Below are 24206 nucleotides of genomic sequence, written 5' to 3' on the forward strand. Positions count from 1 at the left end.
ACAGTGTGAGGGGAGGGTCACCATGTACAGAGTGAGGGGAGGTCACCATGTACAGAGTGAGGGGAGGTCACCATGTACAGAGTGAGGGGAGGTCACCATGTACAGAGTGAGGGGAGGTCACCATGTACAGAGTGAGGGGAGGTCACCATGTACAGAGAGGGGAGGTCACCATGTACAGAGTGAGGGGAGGTCACCATGTACAGAGTGAGGGGAGGTCACCATGTACAGAGTGAGGGGAGGTCACCATGTACAGAGTGAGGGGAGGTCACCATGTACAGAGTGAGGGGAGGTCACCATGTACAGAGTGAGGGGAGGGTCACCATTTACAGAGTGAGGGGAGGTCACCATGTACAGAGTGAGGGGAGGGTCACCATGTACAGAGTGAGGGGAGGGTCACCATGTACAGAGAGGGGGAGGGTCACCATGTACAGAGTGAGGGGAGAACACCATGTACAGAGTGAGGGGGGGGTCACCATGTACAGAGTGAGGGGAGGGTCACCATGTACAGAGTGAGAGGGGGCGTGGTCACCATGTACAGAGTGAGAGGGGGGGTGGTCACCATGTACAGAGTGAGAGGGGGGGTGGTCACCATGTACAGAGTGAGAGGGGGGGTGGTCACCATGTACAGAGTGAGAGGGGGGGTGGTCACCATTTACAGAGTGAGAGGGGGGTGGTCACCATGTACAGAGTGAGAGGGGGGTGATCACCATGTACAGAGTGAGAGGGGGGGTGGTCACCATGTACAGAGTGAGAGGGGGGGTGGTCACCATGTACAGAGTAAGAGGGGGGGGTCACCATGTACAGAGTGAGAGTGGGGGTGGTCACCATGTACAGAGTGAGAGTGAGAGGGTCACCATGTACAGATGAGAGGGGGGTCACCATGTAAAGAGGGGGATGGTCAGCATGTACAGAGGGGGAGGGTTACCATGTACAGAGGGGGAGGGTCACCATGTACAGAGTGAGAGTGAGAGGGTCACCATGTACAGAAAGGGGAGGGTCACCATGTACAGAGTGAGGGGAGGTCACCATGTACAGAGTGAGGGGAGGTCACCATGTACAGAGTGAGGGGAGGTCACCATGTACAGAGTGAGAGGGGAGGTCACCATGTACAGAGTGAGAGGGGAGGTCACCATGTACAGAGTGAGAGGGGGAGGGTCACCATGTACAGAGTGAGAGGGGGAGGGTCACCATGTACAGAGTGAGAGGGGGAGGGTCACCATGTACAGAGTGAGAGGGGGAGGGTCACCATGTACAGAGTGAGAGGGGGAGGGTCACCATGTACAGAGTGAGAGGGGGAGGGTCACCATGTACAGAGTGAGAGGGGGAGGTCACCATGTAGAGAGTGAGGGGAGGTCACCATGTACAGAGTGAGGGGAGGTCACCATGTACAGAGTGAGAGGGGAGGTCACCATGTACAGAGTGAGGGGAGGGTCACCATGTACAGAGTGAGGGGAGGGTCACCATGTACAGAGTGAGGGAAGGGTCACCATGTACAGAGTGAGGGGAGGGTCACCATGTACAGAGTGAGGGGAGGGTCACCATGTACAGAGTGAGGGGAGGGTCACCATGTACAGAGTGAGGGGAGGTCACCATGTACAGAGTGAGGGGAGGTCACCATGTACAGAGAGGGGAGGTCACCATGTACAGAGTGAGGTGAGGTCACCATGTACAGAGTGAGGGGAGGGTCACCATGTACAGAGTGAGGGGAGGGTCACCATGTACAGAGTGAGGGGAGGTCACCATGTACAGAGAGGGGGAGGGTCACCATGTACAGAGTGAGGGGAGTTCACCATGTACAGAGAGGGGAGGGGGGGTTCACCATGTACAGAGAGGGGAGGGGAGGGTCACCATGTACAGGGAGGGGAGGGGGGGTCACCATGTACAGAGAGGGGAAGGGGGTCACCATGTACAGAGTGAGGGGAGGTCACCATGTACAGAGAGGGGAGGGGGGCGGTCACCATGTACAGAGAGGGGAGGGGGGGGTCACCATGTACAGAGTGAGGGGAGGGTCACCATGTACAGAGTGAGGGGAGGTCACCATGTACAATGTGGGGCGAAGTCATCATGTACAGAGTGAGCGGAGGTCACCATGTACAGAGTGAGGGGAGGGTCACCATGTACAGAGTGAGGGGAGGTCAAAATGTACAATGTGGGGCGAAGTCATCATGTACAGAGTGAGCGGAGGTCACCATGTACAATGTGAAGGGAGGTCAACATGTACAGGGTTGGAGGTGGGATGTAGAGATGGAGATCATAATTTGACATTCACCAATCGAATCAACACTGGGTTACCTGCTGTGACACTCTTTGCACTGAGACCACCATGATGACTGGAGTGTGTGTGTGTGTGTGTGTGTGTGTTCATTTCAAAATGCTTTGCCTTTCAGCACATGATGTGCAGCAACCCAACGTCATCAAGTAGATCCAAGTGAAATTACACCAAGACTGAGTGCTCAAGGCATTACAGTACATGTGATGCCAACCGACTAATAGCACAAACACACAGTTTCGTACCCCCCCCCCCCCCCCCCCCCCTGCAAGATCCGGGCAGGTCTGACAGAGTTCCTGTTTCACGGCGTAAACACATGTGTTTTTCTGTTAATTCTGTATAACCCTGCAGTGCTCCATGCTGGGAAACTCCTGAGTATGGGATAAAATACCCCTAGTCCCGGTATTGTGTCCCTCTCTCTCCCCCACCGGCGCATGTTAGTGACATTGGATCTACTTTGGGTCGATGGAGGATACTGAGGAGTCAAGCTGTCACAATCATGTTCGCAACTCATGTTCAGCATGAGTTAGCTCTAACGGGCGGACGTTATTGCCTTGCGGGTGCAGATGGGCGAAATCACTGGGGTGGCAGGGAAGGGGCATGTGGCACATGCAGGGTGCTGACTGGATTTCACTACACCTGGGTTCAGAGTGGCGCCTTCGGGACTCCTAACAATTTTCTGCCTCTAAAAGCAGCGTTTGGACAAAGAGGTTTCAACTGAAATCACAGAAAGGAGAGAACGAGAGAAAGAGAGGGAAGAGAGAGCGAGAGGGGGAAGAGAGAGCGAGAGAGGGAAGAGAGAGCGAGAGAGGGAAGAGAGAGCGAGAGAGGGAAGAGAGAGCGAGAGAGGGAAGAGAGAGCGAGAGAGGGAAGAGAGAGCGAGAGAGGGAAGAGAGGGCGAGAGAGGGAAGAGAGGGCGAGAGAGGGAAGAGAGGGCGAGAGAGGGAAGAGAGGGCGAGAGAGGGAAGAGAGGGCGAGAGAGGGAAGAGAGAGCGAGAGAGGGAAGAGAGAGCGAGAGAGGGAAGAGAGAGCGAGAGAGGGAAGAGAGAGAGAATTAGAGAGAGAAGGGAGAGTGAGACGAGAGAGAGAAGGCAGAGAGAGAATTAGAGAGAGAAGGCAGAGAGAGAATTAGAGAGAGAAGGCAGAGAGAGACAAGGGAGAGTGAGACGAGAGAGAGAAGGGAGAGTGAGACGAGAGAGAGAAGGGAGAGTGAGACGAGAGAGAGAAGGGAGAGTGAGACGAGAGAGCGGGAAGTGAGGGAGAGTACAGCAAATAGATGCACAAACAGTCAGAGCAGACAAAGATCTGGAAACAGGAAGAGAAATGAACAGTGTGGTCATTACAGTATGTGTTGATGACAGACAAGAGAATGCAGTATAGAAATAAAAGAAGAATGACAAGTTCTCTAGTAGTAATAGTCAGACTATCGAAGATGGTTTCAGTTCTCTAGTAAACTCAGCAAAAAAAGAAACGACCCTGTCCTTCAAAGATAATTCGTAAAAATCAAAATAACTTCACAGATCTTCATTGTAAAGGGTTTAAACACTGTTTCCCATGTGTGTTCAATGAACCATACACAATTAATGAACATGCACCTGTGGAACGGTTGTTAATTAAGACACTAACAGCTTACAGACGGTAGGCAATTAAAGTCAGTTATGAAAACTTAGGACACAAGAAGCCTTTCTACTGACTCTGAAAAACACCAAAAGCAAGATGCCCAGGGTCCCTGCTCATCTGCGTGAACGTGCCTTAGGCATGCTGCAAGGAGGCATGAGGACTGAAGATGTGGCCAGGGCAATAAATTGCAATGCCCGTACTGTGAGACGCCTAAGACAGCGCTACAGGGAGACAGGACAGACAGCTGATCGTCCTCGCAGGGCAGACCACGTGTAACAACACCTGCACAGGATCGGTACATCGGAACATCACACCTGTGGGACAGGTACAGGATGGCAACAACAACTGCCTGAGTTACACCCGGAATGCACAATCCCTCCAATCAGTGCTCAGACTGTCCGCAATAGGCTGAGAGAGGCTGGACTGAGGGCTTGTCGGCCTGTTGTAAGGCAGGTCCTCACCAGACATCACCGGCAACAACGTCGCCTATGGGCACAAACCCACCGTCGCTGGACCAGACAGGACTGGCAAAAAGTGCTCTTCACTGACGAGTCGCGGTTTTGTCTCACCAGGGGTGATGATCGGATTCGCATTTATCATTGAAGGAATGAGCGTTACACCGAGGCCTGTACTCTGGAGAGGGATCGATTTGGAGGTGGAGGGTCGGGGTGTCACAGCATCATCGGACTGAGCTTGTTGTCATTGCAGGCAATCTAAATGCTGTGCGTTACAGGGAAGACATCCTCCTCCCTCATGTGGTACCTTTCCTGCAGGCTCATCCTGACATGACCCTCCAGCATGACAATGCCACCAGCCATACTGCTCGTTCTGTGCGTGATTTCCAGCAAGACAGGAATGTCAGTGTTCTGCCATGGCCAGCGAAGAGCCCGGATCTCAATCCCATAGAGCACGTCTGGGACCTGTTGGATCGGAGGGTGAGGTCTAGGGCCGTTCCCCCCAGAAATGTCCGGGAACTTGCAGGTGCCTTGGTGGAAGAGTGGGGTAACATCTCACAGCAAGAACTGGCAAATCTGGTGTAGTCCATGAGGAGGAGATGCACTGCAGTGATTAATGCAGCTGGTGGCCACACCAGATACTGACTGTTACTTTTGACCCCCCCTCCCTTTGTTCCATGTCTGTTAGTCACATGTCTGTGGAACTTGTTCAGTTTATGTCTGTTGTTGAATCTTATTTTCATACAAATATTTACACAGTTGCTGAAAATAAATGCAGTTGACAGTGAGAGGACATTTCTTTTTTTGCTGAGTTTAGATAGACTATTGCAAGATGGTTTTAGTTCTCTAGTAGATAGTCTATGGAAAGGTGGTTTCAGTTCTCTAGTAGATAGACTATTCAAAGATGGTTTCAGTTCTCTATTGGAGAGACTATATAATATGGTTTCAGTTATCTAGCAGATAGACTATATAATATGGTTTCAGTTCTCTAGTAGAGAGACTATATAATATGGTTTCAGTTCTCTAGCAGATAGATTATAGAATATGGTTTTAGTTCTCTAGTAGAGAGACTATAGAATATGGTTTCAGATCTTTATTGGAGAGACTATAGAATATGGTTTCAGTTCTCTAGTAGAGAGACTATAAAATATGGTTTCAGTTCTCTAGTGGAGAGACTATAGAATATGGTTTCAGATCTCTAGTAGAGAGACTATAGAATATGGTTTCAGTTCTCTAGTAGAGAGACTATAGAATATGGTTTCAGTTCTCTAGTAGAGAGACTATAGAATATGGTTTCAGATCTCTAGTGGAGAGACTATAGAATATGGTTTCAGTTCTCTAGTAGAGAGACTATAGAATCTGGTTTCAGATCTCTAGTGGAGAGACTATAGAATATGGTTTCAGTTCTCTAGTAGAGAGACTATAGAATCTGGTTTCAGTTCTCTAGTAGAGAGACTATAGAATATGGTTTCAGTTCTCTAGTAGAGAGACTATAGAATATGGTTTCAGTTCTCTAGTAGAGAGACTATAGAATATGGTTTCAGTTCTCTAGTAGAGAGACTATAGAATATGGTTTCAGATCTCTAGTAGTCAATTGTTTCATTTGATTCAAAGTGCATTGATTGACTCCCGGTAAGAACACTTTGGTTAAGTGCAAACTGTAGTAGAATGTGTCTACAGTTTTCCAATACCTATTCAATTAACTTTTCTGGTTCAATGCAAGATGTTACGACAGTCCAACAACATTAGATTTATCCAAAGTCGACTGAACATCAATTTAGAGCGACTTGAGTCAGTAATCTAAAAATCCTATATCATAAATACAAGTTCATATCCCTGCCTGTCTATAGGGAGAGTAGCATCTGGCTTGAAGAAAATATAATCACTATTGAGGCGACTGTAATCTATATCTGTCTCCATTTAAACGTGCTAATTGTCAGAACGGTGGCGGCTGCAGCAGCTGCCACTCAACTGTGACACGCAGATGACACAGCTGGGCTGTCTGGGCCGTGGTTGGCTGCTGCTAAGGACACTTCATTACTTAATTAGGCACCTCTGATTAATTATTCTCCATTGATCTGCAACCGGGACAATTAACGAGAGCTCCTAATTGAATGGATTTTTCAATGATTATATTTATTTTCCAGCTTTGGCACTGACAATCCTTCATCTGTATAACAATGGAGATTTGTTTTCCTTTCAATAACCACCGTCTGTTGATGAATAGGAGGAAAACTCACTTCAATTCTCTCTGAAATATTGTGTTGAAAAGTACTTGGAGCAGAACTTATTTTTTTTATGTTTAATTTATTTTTAGAAGTCCAACGTAAAATTATTGAGAGACGCACAATTAAAAAGTGGTACAATTAAAAGGGCAAACGCTTGCATACAAAACAGAAAGGCCTTGTGGGGGAAATACCCTGGTCACTTCCCTTAGTACCTACCTTACCAGTGATGTCATGTACAGACACGTGAACAAAGATGGAGGCCGCCTCCATACCTTCCAAATACACGTGGCGATAACCTACATTTTAAAAAAAAGCACACACATAAAATATGACAATGAGCCCAGGTACATGGAAACGAACAGAACAATGTTTCATATCTCTGGACTCTCTGGTAGAAGATCAATGAAACAACCATGAAGCACTACTAAAATCAGAGAAGGCCTCAAACGTTTTCAAATAGCACAACAATCATAAACTGTTCCCAGTTCACAACATAACACTACTAACAACTACAGTATAAACTAACACATATACCGAACTGTTCCCAGTTCACAACATAACACTACTAACAACTACAGTATAAACTAACACATATACCGAACTGTTCCCAGTTCACAACATAACACTACTAACAACTACAGTATAAACTAACACATATACCGAACTGTTCCCAGTTCACAACATAACACTACTAACAACTACAGTATAAACTAACACATATACCGAACTGTTCCCAGTTCACAACATAACACTACTAACAACTACAGTATAAACTAACACATATACCGAACTGTTCCCAGTTCACAACATAACACTACTAACAACTACAGTATAAACTAACACATATACCGAACTGTTCCCAGTTCACAACATAACACTACTAACAACTACAGTATAAACTAACACATATACCGAACTGTTCCCAGTTCACAACACAACACTACTAACAACTACAGTATAAACTAACACATATACCGAACTGTTCCCAGTTCACAACATAACACTACTAACAACTACAGTATAAACTAACACATATACCGAACTGTTCCCAGTACAAATAACAAAACTATGAACAGCTATATCAACTACAATATGAGGCGGCAGGGTAGCCTAGTGGTTAGAGCGTTGGACTAGTAACCGGAAGGTTGCGAGTTCAAACCCCCGAGCTGACAAGGTACAAATCTGTCGTTCTGCCCTTGAACAGGCAGTTAACCCACTGGTTAACCAGTGGCCGTCATTGAAAATAAGAATTTGTTCTTAACTGACTTGCCTGGTTAAATAAAGGTAAAATAAAAAAAATAAAAAAAACACATACTGACCTGTTCCCAACATAGTACACAAACTGCTAACAGCTATATACACACACAGCCTATACCAGGGTTACCCTACTGACGGCCCGTGGTCAAATTTGGACATTAAAGACACCAGCTAATCAGCTCCAAGTGATTCAACTTTGGGAAACCTGTTCTAAAGTCTCCCCTCGTGTAATAGAAAGATATATTGCATGTAAGCAAGGTTTCAAATTATTATGTTTTAGTCAAATATTATATCTGTTTGGGCTTCTTGAGGTGAATTTGCAGTCTACAAATGATTTGTAATTATGTTCCAGTCCCCTGATCAGCCGCTAAAGAAACAAAACCCGGGCCGCAGCTGAATCTAGTAGGATGATCCCTGCCCTATACTAACAGATCTAGTAGGATGATCCCTGCCCTATACTAACAGATCTAGTAGGATGATCCCTGCCCTATACTAACAGATCTAGTAGGATGATCCCTGCCCTATACTAACAGATCTAGTAGGATGATCCCTGCCCTATACTAACAGATCGAGTAGGATGATCCCTGCCCTATACTAACAGATCTAGTAGGATGATCCCTGCCCTATACTAACAGATCGAGTAGGATGATCCCTGCCCTATACTAACAGATCGAGTAGGATGATCCCTGCCCTATACTAACAGATCTAGTAGGATGATCCCTGCCCTATACTAACAGATCGAGTAGGATGATCCCTGCCCTATACTAACAGATCGAGTAGGATGATCCCTGCCCTATACTAACAGATTGAGTAGGATGATCCCTGCCCTATACTAACAGATCGAGTAGGATGATCCCTGCCCTATACTAACAGATCGAGTAGGATGATCCCTGCCCTATACTAACAGATCTAGTAGGATGATCCCTGCCCTATACTAACAGATCTAGTAGGATGATCCCTGCCCTATACTAACAGATCGAGTAGGATGATCCCTGCCGGATGATCCCTGCCCTATACTAACAGATCGAGTAGGATGATCCCTGCCCTATACTAACAGATCTAGTAGGATGATCCCTGCCCTATACTAACAGATCGAGTAGGATGATCCCTGCCCTATACTAACAGATCGAGTAGGATGATCCCTGCCCTATACTAACAGATCGAGTAGGATGATCCCTGCCCTATACTAACAGATCGAGTAGGATGATCCCTGCCCTATACTAACAGATCGAGTAGGATGATCCCTGCCCTATACTAACAGATCGAGTAGGATGATCCCTGCCCTATACTAACAGATCGAGTAGGATGATCCCTGCCCTATACTAACAGATCTAGTAGGATGATCCCTGCCCTATACTAACAGATCGAGTAGGATGATCCCTGCCCTATACTAACAGATCGAGTAGGATGATCCCTGCCCTATACTAACAGATCGAGTAGGATGATCCCTGCCCTATACTAACAGATCGAGTAGGATGATCCCTGCCCTATACTAACATATCGAGTAGGATGATCCCTGCCCTATACTAACAGATCGAGTAGGATGATCCCTGCCCTATACTAACAGATCGAGTAGGATGATCCCTGCCCTATACTAACAGATCTAGTAGGATGATCCCTGCCCTATACTAACAGATCGAGTAGGATGATCCCTGCCCTATACTAACAGATCGAGTAGGATGATCCCTGCCCTATACTAACAGATCGAGTAGGATGATCCCTGCCCTATACTAACAGATCGAGTAGGATGATCCCTGCCCTATACTAACAGATCGAGTGGGATGATCCCTGCCCTATACTAACAGATCGAGTAGGATGATCCCTGCCCTATACTAACAGATCGAGTGGGATGATCCCTGCCCTATACTAACAGATCTAGTAGGATGATCCCTGCCCTATACTAACAGATCGAGTAGGATGATCCCTGCCCTATACTAACAGATCGAGTAGGATGATCCCTGCCCTATACTAACAGATCGAGTAGGATGATCCCTGCCCTATACTAACAGATCGAGTAGGATGATCCCTGCCCTATACTAACAGATCGAGTAGGATGATCCCTGCCCTATACTAACAGATCGAGTGGGATGATCCCTGCCCTATACTAACAGATCGAGTAGGATGATCCCTGCCCTATACTAACAGATCGAGTGGGATGATCCCTGCCCTATACTAACAGATCTAGTAGGATGATCCCTGCCCTATACTAACAGATCGAGTAGGATGATCCCTGCCCTATACTAACAGATCGAGTAGGATGATCCCTGCCCTATACTAACAGATCGAGTAGGATGATCCCTGCCCTATACTAACAGATCTAGTAGGATGATCCCTGCCCTATACTAACAGATCGAGTAGGATGATCCCTGCCCAATACTAACAGATCGAGTAGGATGATCCCTGCCCAATACTAACAGATCTAGTAGGATGATCCCTGACCAATACTAACAGATCTAGTAGGATGATCCCTGCCCTATACTAACAGGCCAGTTGAGTGTCCGACAACAGAACAGTAGTGGTTGGGGGTGTGCTGGATTGAAGGAGGATGTAGATAGACACCTGGTATCATGCTGTTGAAGGCGATGGTGCGCTGGCCAATGAAGTCCTGGCCGATCGGGTCATGGTCCCACACCAGGAAACGTACCAGCGCCAGCTCGGGCATGTGCAGCGTGAACACCAGCGTCTCCTCCCACATGGGGTTAAAGCCTGGAGAGGAAAGAGGGAGGACAGGTGAGCGAGGAAGAGAAAAAGAGACAAAGAGAGAAAGACAGATTGAGATGGGCAAAAAAAAAGAGAGAAAGAGTAGGAGAGAGAGAGCGAGAAAGAGAGAAAGAGTAGGAGAGAAAGAAAGAGTAGGATAGAGTAGGAGAGAAAGAAAGAGTAGGAGTAGGAGAGAAAGAGTAGGAGAGAGTATGAGAGAGAGGGAGTAGGAGAGAACGAGTAGGAGAGAAAGTAGGAGAGAGCGAGTAGGAGAGATAGAGAGAGCGAGTAGGAGAGAAAGAGAGACCGAGTAGGAGAGAAAGAGAGAGCGAGTAGGAGAGAAAGAGAGAGCGAGTAGGAGAGAAAGAGAGCGAGTAGGAGAGAAAGAGAGCGAGTAGGAGAGAGAGAAAGAGGAGGGGGAGAGAAAGAGAAAGAGGAGGAGAGAAAGAGAGAGAGTAGGAGAGAAAGAAAGGAGGAGGAGAGAGAGAGAGAGAGAGAGTAGGAGAGAAAGAAAGAGGAGGAGAGAAAGAGAGAGAGTAGGAGAGAAAGAAAGAGGAGGAGGAGAGAAAGAGAGAGAGTAGGAGAGAAAGAGAGAGTAGGAGAGAAAGAGAGTAGGAGAGAAAGAGAGAGTTGGAGAGAAAGAGAGTAGGAGAGAAAGAGAAAAGGCATAGGGGAGAAAGAAAAATCATAGGAGAAAAAGAGAAAAGGAGTAGGAGAGAGAAGAGAGAAAGAGTAGAGTAGGAGAAAGAGAGCGAGAGAAAGAGAACGAGAGAAAGAGCGAGCAGGAGAGAGAGCGAGCAGGAGAGAGCGAGCAGGAGAGAGAGCGAGCAGGAGAGAGAGCGAGAAAGAGTAGGAGAGAGAAAGAGAAATAGAGAAAGAGAATGAAAGTAGGAGAGAGAGAGAAAGAGCAGGAGAGGGAGAAAGAGCAGGAGAGGGAGAAAGAGCAGGAGAGAAAGAGAAAGGGCAGGAGAGAGAGAGAGTAGGGAAGAGAGAGAGAGAAAGAAAGAAAGAGTAGGAGAGGGAGGGAGAGAGGGAGAGAGAGCGAGTAAGAGAGCAGGAGAGAGAGAGAGCGAGTAAGAGAGCAGGAGAGAGAGAGAGAGAGAGAGAGTAAGAGCAAGAGAGAGAGAAAGAGAGTGAGTAAGAGCATGAGAGAGAGAGCGAGTAAGAGAGCGAGGAAGAGAGCAGGAGAGAGAGAGAGTAAGAGAGCGAGGAAGAGAGCAGGAGAGAGCGCGAGAGAGCGAGCGCGAGAGAGAGAGAGAATAGGAGAGAAATTGTAGGAGAGAGAAAGAGAAGGAGAGAAAGAGTAGGAGAGAGCAAAAGAGAGAAAGAGTAGGGAAGAGAGGGAAGAGAGGGAGGGAGAGGGAGAGAAAGAAAGAGTAGGAGAGGGAGGGAGAGTAGGAGGGAGAGGGAGAGTAGGAGGGAGTGGGGAAGAGAGTAGGAGAGAGGAAGGTAGGAGAGAGGGAGAGTAAGGGAGGAAGAGAGTATGAGAGAGGGAGAGAGAGTAGGATAAATGGAAAGTAGAGGGAGGGAAAGTAGGAGAGTGGGAGAGAGAGGAGTTAGAGAGCCAGTCTCATCACTCATAAATCATTCAGGTATGGTGTGTCTGGAGACCAAGTAGTGCTAGCAGTGCACTATGCCGGTGCTAACCTCCTCAATTATACAAGACACACAAAAATGAAACCCACGACTTAACCCAACCTATAAGACATAGTATAGCTGGTGCAACACACATTTAGCCAACGTATTATTCCAACATACTCACCGTTGTCATCCACCACCCTGGTCTGTTCCTTACAGCAGTCCACTGGTAGACCAATGATCTCCACCTCCACAAAGGGGTCGATAATCTGACAAGGCAGATGGACAGAGAACATTTAGAGGCTTCACCAAACCAAGTAGTAGCAGTAGTACTAACAGGGACCACAGGCGGCTGGTGGCACCTTAATTGGGGAGGATGGGCTTACAGTAATTGGCTGGAACGGAATAAATGGAATCGAACGCATCAAACATGTTTTCCATGTGGTTGATAATATTCCATTCAAGCCATTATTATGTGGTCCTCCCTTCACCTGCCTCCTGTGATGGGGACATTATTATGTGGTCCTCCCTTCACCTGTCTCCTGTGATGGGGACATTATTATGTGGTCCTCCCTTCACCTGCCTCCTGTGATGGGGACATTATTATGTGGTCCTCCCTTCACCTGCCTCCTGTGATGGGGACATTATTATGTGGTCCTCCCTTCACCTGCCTCCTGTGATGGGGACATTATTATGTGGTCCTCCCTTCACCTGTCTCCTGTGATGGGGACATTATTATGTGGTCCTCCCTTCACCTGCCTCCTGTGATGGGGACATTATTATGTGGTCCTCCCTTCACCTGCCTCCTGTGATGGGGACATTATTATGTGGTCCTCCCTTCACCTGCCTCCTGTGATGGGGACATTATTATGTGGTCCTCCCTTCACCTGCCTCCTGTGATGGGGACATTCCGTGTGAATTTGACCCACAAATGATTGAGGTTTTGGATATTCCTCAAAATAAATCCATAGAAAGGTCATTGTGAGAAATGGGAATTGTATTTATTTTTTACGATAAATAAATAATTACCTCTCCTCTGTCCCCCAGCATAGAGTCTTTGGGCTTCGGTAGCTGTTGCCCACTGATGATCTTCAGCACCAGTTGTTTCTTCATCTGCCCTGGAAATGGATCCTCTATCATGGGGTTAAAGGCACCTACAGGAGGCATGGAGGGACAAAATTACTTAGTCTTTCCCATGGTAGATACCTGGGTCATATTCAATATGAACAAAACTAAAAGAAAAACAAAACTGAAACAGGGAGACTGAACTTGTCAAATAAGAAACGCTCATTTTTGTTTTCTGTTGCAAAAAGGTTTTGCTACGATGTGCACTAGCCTTTAGCTATGAAATCAATGTGAGGATGCCACAACATACCTTCACACATACAGGCCGGCTTCAGGATGAAGCCACAGTTGCCGTTGCTGTTGAACTTGGCTCTGTTCAGCTGGAGAACTCTCCCTTCTGACTGGTAGTTCAACGCCACTGACAACCACACAAATCAAAACATTTCCAATTAGTCAGAAAATAATAATAATAATAATAACATTTGAACAACACTTTTAAAATCAGAAAATATTTGGGCAAATGGATCGAAATTCTGAGGGAGCCATTGGAGAATTCACTGGCTAGAGTGGGGCTCAATATTACCAAACATGTTAAAAGTTTAAATCTGGACATGGATCCCCCCCCCCCCCCCCATTACCCAGGTGGCATCCAGCATTCCAGAAGGGCTGGGGATTGAAGTTGGAAGAGTCCACACGGTAGGAGGAGGGGTAGACGCGCGAGAGCTGCCGCTGGTTAAAGTGGATGAAGGTGTCGGCTTTCTGCTGCATGATCTGGTGGGCCTTGGTCTCGCTCAGAGAAGACACCTGCCAACTGGAGCTGGCGGCTGGAAGACACACACACACACACACTTTATTTTGGCTTTGGGGAAAAAACATATCAACACATGTTATTTAGATCTTTCATTGTAGTGATTAAATGAGAACACTGTTTGGACTTTAAAAATAGATACAGCAGTAGGAAAAGAGAAAAGTGCAGTATCTTTGGGGCCAGTGTCTGTATAGTGAAGCAGGTACAGGTAGGGAGATGGGGCCAGTGTCTGTATAGTGAAGCAGGTTCAAGTAGAGAGACGGGCCAGTGTCTGTATAGTGAAGCAGGTTCAGGTAGAGAGACGGGCCAGTGTCAGTATAATGAAGCAGATTCAGGTAGGGAGACGGGCCAGTGTCAGTATAGTGAAGCAGGTTCAGGTAGAGAGACGGGCCAGTGTCTGTATAATGAAGCAGATTCAGGTAGGGAGACGGGCCAGTGTCAGTATAGTGAAGCAGGTTCAGGTAGGGAGACGGGCCAGTGTCTGTATAGTGAAGCAGGTACAGGTAGGGAGACGGGCCAGTGTCTGTATAGTGAAGCAGATTCAGGTAGGGAGACGGGCCAGTGTCTGTATAGTGAAGCAGGTTCAGGTAGAGAGACGGGCCAGTGTCTGTATAGTGAAGCAGGTACATGTAGAGAGACGGGCCAGTGTCTGTATAATGAAGCAGGTTCAGGTAGAGAGACGGGCCAGTGTCTGTATAGTGAAGCAGGTTCAGGTAGGGAGACGGACCAGTGTCTGTATAGTGAAGCAGGTACAAGTAGGGAGACGGGCCAGTGTCTGTATAGTGAAGCAGGTACAGGTAGGGAGACGGGCCAGTGTCAGTACAATGAAGCAGGTTCAGGTAGAGAGACGGGCCAGTGTCAGTACAATGAAGCAGGTTCAGGTAGAGAGACGGGGCCAGTGTCAGTATACTGAAGCAGGTTCAGGTAGAGAGACGGGGCCAGTGTCAGTACAATGAAGCAGGTTCAGGTAGGGAGACGGGCCAGTGTCAGTATAATGAAGCAGATTCAGGTAGGGAGACGGGCCAGTGTCAGTATAATGAAGCAGATTCAGGTAGGGAGACGGGCCAGTGTCTGTATAGTGAAGCAGGTACAGGTAGGGAGACGGGCCAGTGTCTGTATAGTGAAGCAGGTACAGGTAGGGAGACGGGCCAGTGTCAGTATAGTGAAGCAGGTTCAGGTAGGGAGACGGGCCAGTGTCTGTATAGTGAAGCAGGTACAAGTAGAGAGACGGGCCAGTGTCAGTATAGTGAAGCAGGTTCAGGTAGGGAGACGGGCCAGTGTCAGTATAGTGAAGCAGGTTCAGGTAGGGAGACGGGCCAGTGTCTGTATAGTGAAGCAGGTACATGTAGAGAGACGGGCCAGTGTCTGTATAATGAAGCAGGTTCAGGTAGAGAGACGGGCCAGTGTCTGTATAGTGAAGCAGGTTCAGGTAGGGAGACGGGCCAGTGTCTGTATAGTGAAGCAGGTTCAGGTAGGGAGACGGGCCAGTGTCTGTATAGTGAAGCAGGTACAAGTAGGGAGACGGGCCAGTGTCAGTACAATGAAGCAGGTTCAGGTAGAGAGACGGGCCAGTGTCAGTACAATGAAGCAGGTTCAGGTAGAGAGACGGGGCCAGTGTCAGTATACTGAAGCAGGTTCAGGTAGAGAGACGGGGCCAGTGTCAGTACAATGAAGCAGGTTCAGGTAGGGAGACGGGCCAGTGTCAGTACAATGAAGCAGGTTCAGGTAGAGAGATGGGGCCAGTGTCAGTACAATGAAGCAGGTTCAGGTAGGGAGACGGGGCCAGTGTCAGTACAATGAAGCAGGTTCAGGTAGAGAGATGGGGCCAGTGTCAGTATACTGAAGCAGGTTCAGGTAGGGAGAGTTTTGTTCCCCCTGCTCACCTTGTTTCTCTATGTCGGAGACGCCCACTGACTTGGTGTATTTGACCAAGTCTGACAGAGCCCTGGTCAGCTTCATGGTCTTCTTCCTGCAGGAGAACAACCAATGAGCCAGAGGGACACATCTTTGGTACATCTAAGCTTACAGTAGAGCGTCTCCCAGTACAAGTGTTTTCCATGAGTACTGTAACTGTGGTGCAGGTATAACTTAATGGTAACAGTACCTGCTGTGATGCAGGGGGGCCCGGGTGGCGCTGCTGGTGCTCTCCTGGTCTGTGTCGATGTCTTCAAGGCTGTTGGTCTTCTTCAGCTTGACAGTCTTTTTCTGGAAGGGAAAGGTCAAATACAGTCAAACAAATACAGTCACAACGGCACTATAGACTCAGAGAAGAGCAGCGTCTGGTAGTGCATCTTATCACAATACAGCATGTTACTACTGTATATTCTATCACTATACAGTAAAGTATATTACTAAATCCTACCACGAAACAGTATATGATATTACCACATCCCATCCCAACACAGCACAGTATATTACTACATCCTATTCAGTATACAGTATATAATATTACTACATCCTATCCAGTATACAGTATATAATATTACTACATCCTATTCAGTATACAGTATATAATATTACTACATCCTATTCAGTATACAGTATATCATATTACTAGATCATATTCAGTATATTACTACATCCTATCCAGTATACAGTATATAATATTACTACATCCTATTCAGTATACAGTATATAATATTACTAGATCATATTCAGTATATTACTACATCCTATCCAGTATACAGTATATAATATTACTACATCCTATCCAGTATATAATATTACTACATCCTATTCAGCATATTACTACATCCTATCCAGTATATAATATTACTACATCCTATTCAGTATATTACTACATCCTATCCAGTATATTACTACATCCTATCCAGTATATAATATTACTACATCCTATTCAGTATATAATATTACTACATAATATTCAGTATATTACTACATCCTATCCAGTATACAGTATATAATATTACTACATCCTATCCAGTATATCATATTACTACATCCTATCCAGTATACAGTATATAATATTACTACATCCTATCCAGTGTATTACTACATCCTATCCAGTATATAATATTACTACATCCTATACTGTACATTATATTACTACATCCTATACAGTATATTATTACATCCTATCCCTATACAGTACTTTAGTACAGAAGTAGTGGACTATATAGGGTCTAGTCTGCCATGTCTCCTGTGGAGACAACAGGAAGCAGGCACACCTGGGCAACAGTTCAAACAACAGGAAGCAGGGACACCTGTACAGGTGTGGAGACAACAGGATGCAGAGACAGCTGGATAGGAGTGGACACAACACTCTGTTCTGGGTCCAAAACATTTCACTGGGCCCTAACTGAACACAACCCCAGAGAGATGCACTGAGAGAGAGAGATGCACTGGTAATGGAGTAAGAGAGAGATCATCCATTGTTTCCAAGATCAAGGATGATCAATGGATCAAGGATGATCAATGGAAACAGGATGCACCTGAGCTCAATTTCGAGTCTCATAACAAAGGGTCTGAATACTTATGTAAATAAGGTATTTCAGTTTTTTTTAACACATTGGCAAAAATGTCGAAAAAACAGTTTTTGCTTTGTCATTATGGGGATTTGTGTGTAGGTTGATGGGTAAAAAAACAACAACGATTTAATCAATTCTAGAATAAGGCTGTAACAGCTAAATGGGGAAAAAGTCAGGGGGTCTAAATGCTTTTTGAATGTCCTGTAAATATTTTATATCAACGAATTGGCGATGGCATTAATATATAAATATATATATATATATAATATAGTCTGCAGCACCTGACCTCACTCTACTGGAAGCTGAAGTCAAATGTCTACTGATGATCTGGTGCTTCTGTCACCAACCAAGGAGGGCCTACAGCAGCACCTAGATCTGTTCCCAACCAAGGAGGGCCTACAGCAGCACCTAGATCTGTTCCCAACCAAGGAGGGCCTACAGCAGCACCTAGATCTGTTCCCAACCAAGGAGGGTCTACAGCAGCACCTAGATCTGTCACCAACCAAGGAGGGCCTACAGCAGCACCTAGATCTGTTCCCAACCAAGGAGGGCCTACAGCAGCACCTAGATCTGTTCCCAACCAAGGAGGGTCTACAGCAGCACCTAGATCTGTCACCAACCAAGGAGGGTCTACAGCATCACCTAGATCTGTCACCAACCAAGGAGGGCCTACAGCAGCACCTAGATCTGTTCCCAACCAAGGAGGGCCTACAGCATCACCTAGATCTGTTCCCAACCAAGGAGGGCCTACAGCATCACCTAGATCTGTTCCCAACCAAGGAGGGCCTACAGCAGCACCTAGATCTGTTCCCAACCAAGGAGGGCCTTCAGCAGCACCTAGATCTGTCACCAACCAAGGAGGGCCTACAGCATCACCTAGATCTGTCCCCAACCAAGGAGGGCCTACAGCATCACCTAGATCTGTTCCCAACCAAGGAGGGCCTACAGCAGCACCTAGATCTGTTCCCAACCAAGGAGGGCCTTCAGCAGCACCTAGATCTGTTCCCAACCAAGGAGGGCCTTCAGCAGCACCTAGATCTGTTCCCAACCAAGGAGGGCCTACAGCATCACCTAGATCTGTTCCCAACCAAGGAGGAACTACAGCAGCACCTAGATCTGTCACCAACCAAGGAGGAACTACAGCAGCACCTAGATCTGTCACCAACCAAGGAGGGTCTACAGCATCACCTAGATCTGTTCCCAACCAAGGAGGGCCTACAGCATCACCTAGATCTGTTCCCAACTAAGGAGGGCCTACAGCATCACCTAGATCTTCGGCACAGATTATGTCAGACCTGGGCCCTGACAGTAAATCTCAGTAAGACCAAAATAATGGTGTTCCAAAACAGGTCCAGTTACCAGGGCTGCAAATACAAATTGCTTCTAGACACCGTTGCCCTAGAGCACACAAAAAACTATACCCAACTCGGCCTAAACATCAGCGCCACAGGTAACTTCCACAAAACTGTGCTAGAAGGGCCTTCTACACCATCAACAGGAACATACAATTAGACATCCCAATTCGGATCAGGCTAAAAATACTTGAATCAGTCATAGAACCCATTGTCCTTTATGGTTGTGAGGTCTGGGGTCCGCTCACCAACCAAGAATTCACAAAATGGGACAAACACCAAAATGAGACTGCATGCAGAATTCTGCAAAAACATCCTCTGTGTACAATGTAAAATACCAAATATATGCATGCAGAGTAGAATTAGGACGATACCTGCTAATTATCAAAATCTTGAAAAGAGTCGTTAAATTCTATAACCACCTAAAAGGAAGCGATTCCCAAACCTTCCACAACAAAGCCATCACCTACAGAGAGATGAACCTGGAGAAGAGTCCCCTAAGCAAGCTGTCCCTGGGGCTGTGTTCACAAACACAAACACACCCTACAGAGCCCCAGGACAGCAGCACAATTAGACCCAAGCAAATCATGTGAAAACAAAAAGATAATTACATGACACATTGGAAAGAATTAACAAAAAAAACAGAGCAAACTAGAATGCTATTTGGCCCTAAACTGAGAGTACAGTGACAGAATAGCTGACCACTGTGACTGACCCAAACTTAAGGAAAGCTTTAACTGTGTATAGAGTGAGCATAGCCTTGTTATTGAAATAGTCGGACCTGGCTCTCAGGAGAAGACAGGCTATGTGCACACTGCCCACAACATGAGGTGGAAACTGAGCTGCACTTCCTAACCTCCTGCCCAATGTATGACCATAGAGACATATTTCCCTCAGATTACACAGATCCACAAAGAATTCGAAAACAAACACGATTTCAATAAACATCCATATCTAGTAGGTGAAATTCCACAGTGTACCATCACAGCAGCAAGATTTGTGACCTGTTGCCATAAGAAAAGGGCAACCAGTGAAGAACAAACACCATTGTAAATACAACCCATATTTATGTTAATTTATTTTCCCTTTTGTACTTGAACTATTTGCACATCATTATAACACTGTATATAGACATAATGACATTTGAAATGTCTCTATTCCTTTGAAACTTCTGTAATGTTCACTGTTCATTTCTGATTGTTTATTTCACTTTTGTTAATTATTCTTTTCACTTGCTTTGACAATGTAAACATGTTTTTCCCCATGCCAATAAAGCCCTTTGAAATGAATTGAGAGAGATGAACTGTGAAGGTGGAGAGAGATGAACTGTGAAGGTGGAGAGAGATGAACTGTGAAGGTGGAGAGAGATGAACTGTGAAGGTGGAGAGAGATGAACTGTGAAGGTGGAGAGAGATGAACTGTGAAGGTGGAGAGAGATGAACTGTGAAGGTGGAGAGAGATGAACTGTGAAGGTGGAGAGAGATGAACTGTGAAGGTGGAGAGAGATGAACTGTGAAGGTGGAGAGAGATGAACTGTGAAGGTGGAGAGAGATGAACTGTGAAGGTGGAAAGGAGAGGGGGGGAGGGGTGATGCCCACCTTGCGTTTAGAGAAGCTGCCCATGAAGGTCCTACCCAGACGCTTGTTAGTGCTGGGGTTGGCTTCGTCCCCTATTTCTGCACCATCATCACCTTTACCCTGGAAGAGAAAGAGAGTACAAACACTTTATCTACATAGACTTTACATACACAAAATACCACATACACAAAATACCACATATATTACTGAGAGTGGCAGAATAAGCCTGGCAGAATATAGATAGAAATATTTTGTGTGGCAGACTACATTTGCAGTGGGTGTGTGTGTGGCAGACTACATTTGCAGTGGGTGTGTGTGGCAGACTACATTTGCAGTGGGTGTGTGTGTGGCAGACTACATTTGCAGTGGGTATGTGTGTGGCAGACTACATTTGCAGTGGGTATGCTTGTGGCAGACTACATTTGCAGTGGGTGTGGGTGTGGCAGACTACATTTGCAGTGGGTATGTGTGTGGCAGACTACATTTGCAGTGGTGTGCGTGTGGCAGACTACATTTGCAGTGGGTATGTGTGTGGCAGACTACATTTGCAGTGGGTATGTGTGTGGCAGACTACATTTGCAGTGGGTATGTGTGTGGCAGACTACATTTGCAGTGGGTATGTGTGTGGCAGACTACATTTGCAGTGGGTGTGTGTGTGGCAGACTACATTTGCAGTGGGTGTGCGTGTGGCAGACTACATTTGCAGTGGGTATGTGTGTGGCAGACTACATTTGCAGTGGGTATGTGTGTGGCAGACTACATTTGCAGTGGGTGTGTGTGTGGCAGACTACATTTGCAGTGGGTGTGCGTGTGGCAGACTACATTTGCAGTGGGTATGTGTGTGGCAGACTACATTTGCAGTGGGTGTGTGTGTGGCAGACTACATTTGCAGTGGGTGTGTGTGTGGCAGACTACATTTGCAGTGGGTGTGCGTGTGGCAGACTACATTTGCAGTGGGTGTGTGTGTGGCAGACTACATTTGCAGTGGGTGTGTGTGTGGCAGACTACATTTGCAGTGGGTGTGTGTGTGGCAGACTACATTTGCAGTGGGTGTGTGTGTGGCAGACTACATTTGCAGTGGGTGTGTGTGTGGCAGACTACATTTGCAGTGTGTGTGTGGCAGACTACATTTGCAGTGGGTGTGTGTGTGGCAGACTACATTTGCAGTGTGTGTGTGGCAGACTACATTTGCAGTGGGTGTGTATGCCTGTTGTAATGGAACCAATTGAAAAGTCTCAATAGTGCCAAGAACTACAAGAAAGATTTCAAGTAGTATTTGAACCCAGGTCTGGTCTACAGAGCCGCGGGTGTTACCTTGGAGGGTGACTTGTCGGTGGTCTTTCCCGATCGGGGCTGAGCAGCGAGGGTGAAGCTGTCGGGGTCCTCCTGGTCACGGATCTTAGACTCCTTCATCAGGTTGTCCAGCTTCTTCTTAGCCACGTTCTCCACCTGCTTCCTGGTCATGGACGTCTGGAGGGAGGAGCAAACATAAACAGTGAAGAAGAAAAAGGTCTGTTTAGAGAAGTACTGAAAACAGAGCGATAACCAGAACTAGCTAGTTGCCTTTTCTGATTGACAAAAGGAATGGTTGGTCGTGCAATATGTCACCAATGACACTCGATACACAATAATGTTGATAGAAAACTGTTGCAGTTGAGGGAAGACAACACTAATATCCTTAAATAGTGCACTATAGGGAATAAGTTGCCATTTGAAACGAGTACATATTTCATTATATAACATATTTCATCAGTTGAGATAACTTCTTGATGACAAAATGCCTGGTGACTTCCAGACCCTCATAACTGACTGATATAAGACATGATGGGGAGGGGGGGTGGGCGAGTAACCGAAAGGTTGCTGCTTTGAATCCCCGAGCCGACTAGGTGAAAAAAACTGGTGATGTGGCCTTGAGCAAGACCCTTAACCCAAATTGCTCCTGTAAGTCGCTCTGGATAAAGTGTCTGATAAATGACTAACATGTAAATTATGCATAATGGATTCACACTGCATTTTGTGTGACATCCGGGAGAATTAGATTACTGTTCATTATGCACTATATAATATGTTTCATATGTAAAGGCTGAAATGACACCATGGGTATGAAAGTTGAACATGCAGCCTAATTTAATTTTAAAATGGTTTAAAAGCATTTGCATGCTTCTACCACTAGGTGGCGAAGTTTACCACAAACCAACTCCCAGTCCTCTCCAAGTGCACATAAGCAACGCCTTGAGATGTACTGTAAGTAAGCAGCACGTTTCAGCCTCTTAAGAAGGATGTACATAGCAAGCTCTAAATTCCAGTAATCTTAGTAGTTTCCATCAGAATCTTAGTAGTTTACATGTAGGCATATGGCTCTGGTTTTCATTCCACAACTCCTTTCCTTCATGTCCACTAACCTGAAATGGCTTGATGACAGCCATACTGTCATATGATTGGGTAAGGAAAAGGAAGCTTCTCACTTTGATTAGGGTTTCATAGAATCTCAGAATTCCTGAAAGGAACATGGAGCCTGTGTCTGTGGTTTCATGCATATCTCGGCACTGGCATACTCACCGGTGTAGAGCGCGAGTATGTATGTTAAATGGAAAATAATTGGGGTGATGATTAAAGAAGCCTGAAAGTGATGATGTTTTACAGTACCTTCCACTTCAGAACGAGCGGATGACATTTTGAGAGAGAGCGAGAGCGAGAGCGAGAGACAGAGACAGAGACAGAGACAGAGACAGAGACAGAGACAGAGACAGAGAGACAGAGAGAAGAGCTTTATGACAGCGAAGACATGAGCACGGAGCCCCAACGGACAGTGGCTGATGCTTAATTGAGACTACATTCATCAAGAACAAACAGGAACAGAAACGAGCACACACATTTACCAGAACACAATGGTACAATATAACAGCGCCAATCAGACAAAGATCGTTTCTAGACTCCAATTAGCATCGAACAACATCTAGCACAATGTACAGTAGAGTAGAATAGAACGGCTGCAGGGATGGAGGGAGGAAGAGGGGTAGGGGTAGGGTCCTTACATCGCCATTTATCAGTTTGCAGTCGTCCTCCATCTCGTCAGCGCTGTCTTCATCCGTCACGTCACCCTCTTCGTTGTCTTCGTCAATGTTCGACGGGAGTTTCTTTCCCTGGCAGACAAATGTGTCGTTAATACCTGGGTCATATTCGTTAGGAAACCAAACGAAATGAAACGTTCTGAAAAGAGGGAGGGACTATCTGATCATGACCAATACGAATAACACGGTTTCATATTCCATTGCAAAGAGTTTTAATAATAGCATCATTTTATGGGAAGAAATGCCCCTTGGGCACAGCTCTATGAGCAGGTAACACTCCAGTAAGACTAGACCTTTAGGGGGTGGGGACACACAACTGACCTTAAAAATCTGTGTTTTTGGGGGAAACTTTACCCGTACTCCATTCTATGGCCTCTGTGTGTGTCAGGAGCAATTTAAATTCCAATTCTCTTTAAAGCTTTTCAATAAAGAAAACGTAGAATTGGGTTTACTTTCTGAATTGTTTGTTAATGCTTAGGAGGTGGCTTTTACAACACATTTCCCCAATCTAAACCATTAAGCTCCCAAAATGTTGCAAATAGAAATATCATTCATTAAGATGACAAATGCTCATTCTCCTTGACAAATAATGTCTGTCTGTTCTACATCATATATGTTTCTATTTGTCACCGTTCTCAATACGGCTCTATTTTGTCACATGTTCTTAGCATGTTGTTAAGTGACAGTTTGATTGAATGACAAACGGCCCTGCTAACCACAAATACCTCCATAAGAGAG

At 46.1% G+C, this 24206-nt stretch overlaps 2 protein-coding genes across 3 annotated transcripts in view; one reads left to right on the forward strand and one right to left on the reverse strand.

Annotated features, from left to right (window-relative positions):
• Positions 1–24206, forward strand: part of tnr5 (Tumor necrosis factor receptor superfamily member 5) — a gene marked incomplete at its 5' end in the record, with an annotated part of 1066050 nt that overhangs the window by 798942 nt on the left and 242902 nt on the right.
• LOC110531267 (1-phosphatidylinositol 4,5-bisphosphate phosphodiesterase eta-2) overlaps positions 1–24206 on the reverse strand; it is an 85200-nt gene that overhangs the window by 9632 nt on the left and 51362 nt on the right. For both annotated transcript variants that reach the window (XM_036988873.1, XM_036988874.1), the window contains exons 10-20: positions 23433–23540; positions 21712–21867; positions 20419–20517; positions 16085–16185; positions 15864–15949; positions 13811–13996; positions 13483–13590; positions 13137–13261; positions 12292–12376; positions 10389–10535; positions 6789–6868 (exon numbers count right to left, since the gene is read on the reverse strand). In XM_036988873.1, coding sequence (XP_036844768.1) covers positions 6789–6868; positions 10389–10535; positions 12292–12376; positions 13137–13261; positions 13483–13590; positions 13811–13996; positions 15864–15949; positions 16085–16185; positions 20419–20517; positions 21712–21867; positions 23433–23540 — 1281 coding nt within the window. The remainder of the gene's footprint in view (positions 1–6788; positions 6869–10388; positions 10536–12291; positions 12377–13136; positions 13262–13482; positions 13591–13810; positions 13997–15863; positions 15950–16084; positions 16186–20418; positions 20518–21711; positions 21868–23432; positions 23541–24206) is intronic.

The sequence above is a fragment of the Oncorhynchus mykiss genome, chromosome 9 (assembly GCF_013265735.2).
Source record: "Oncorhynchus mykiss isolate Arlee chromosome 9, USDA_OmykA_1.1, whole genome shotgun sequence".
In the NCBI taxonomy this organism is placed as follows: Eukaryota; Metazoa; Chordata; class Actinopteri; order Salmoniformes; family Salmonidae; genus Oncorhynchus; species Oncorhynchus mykiss.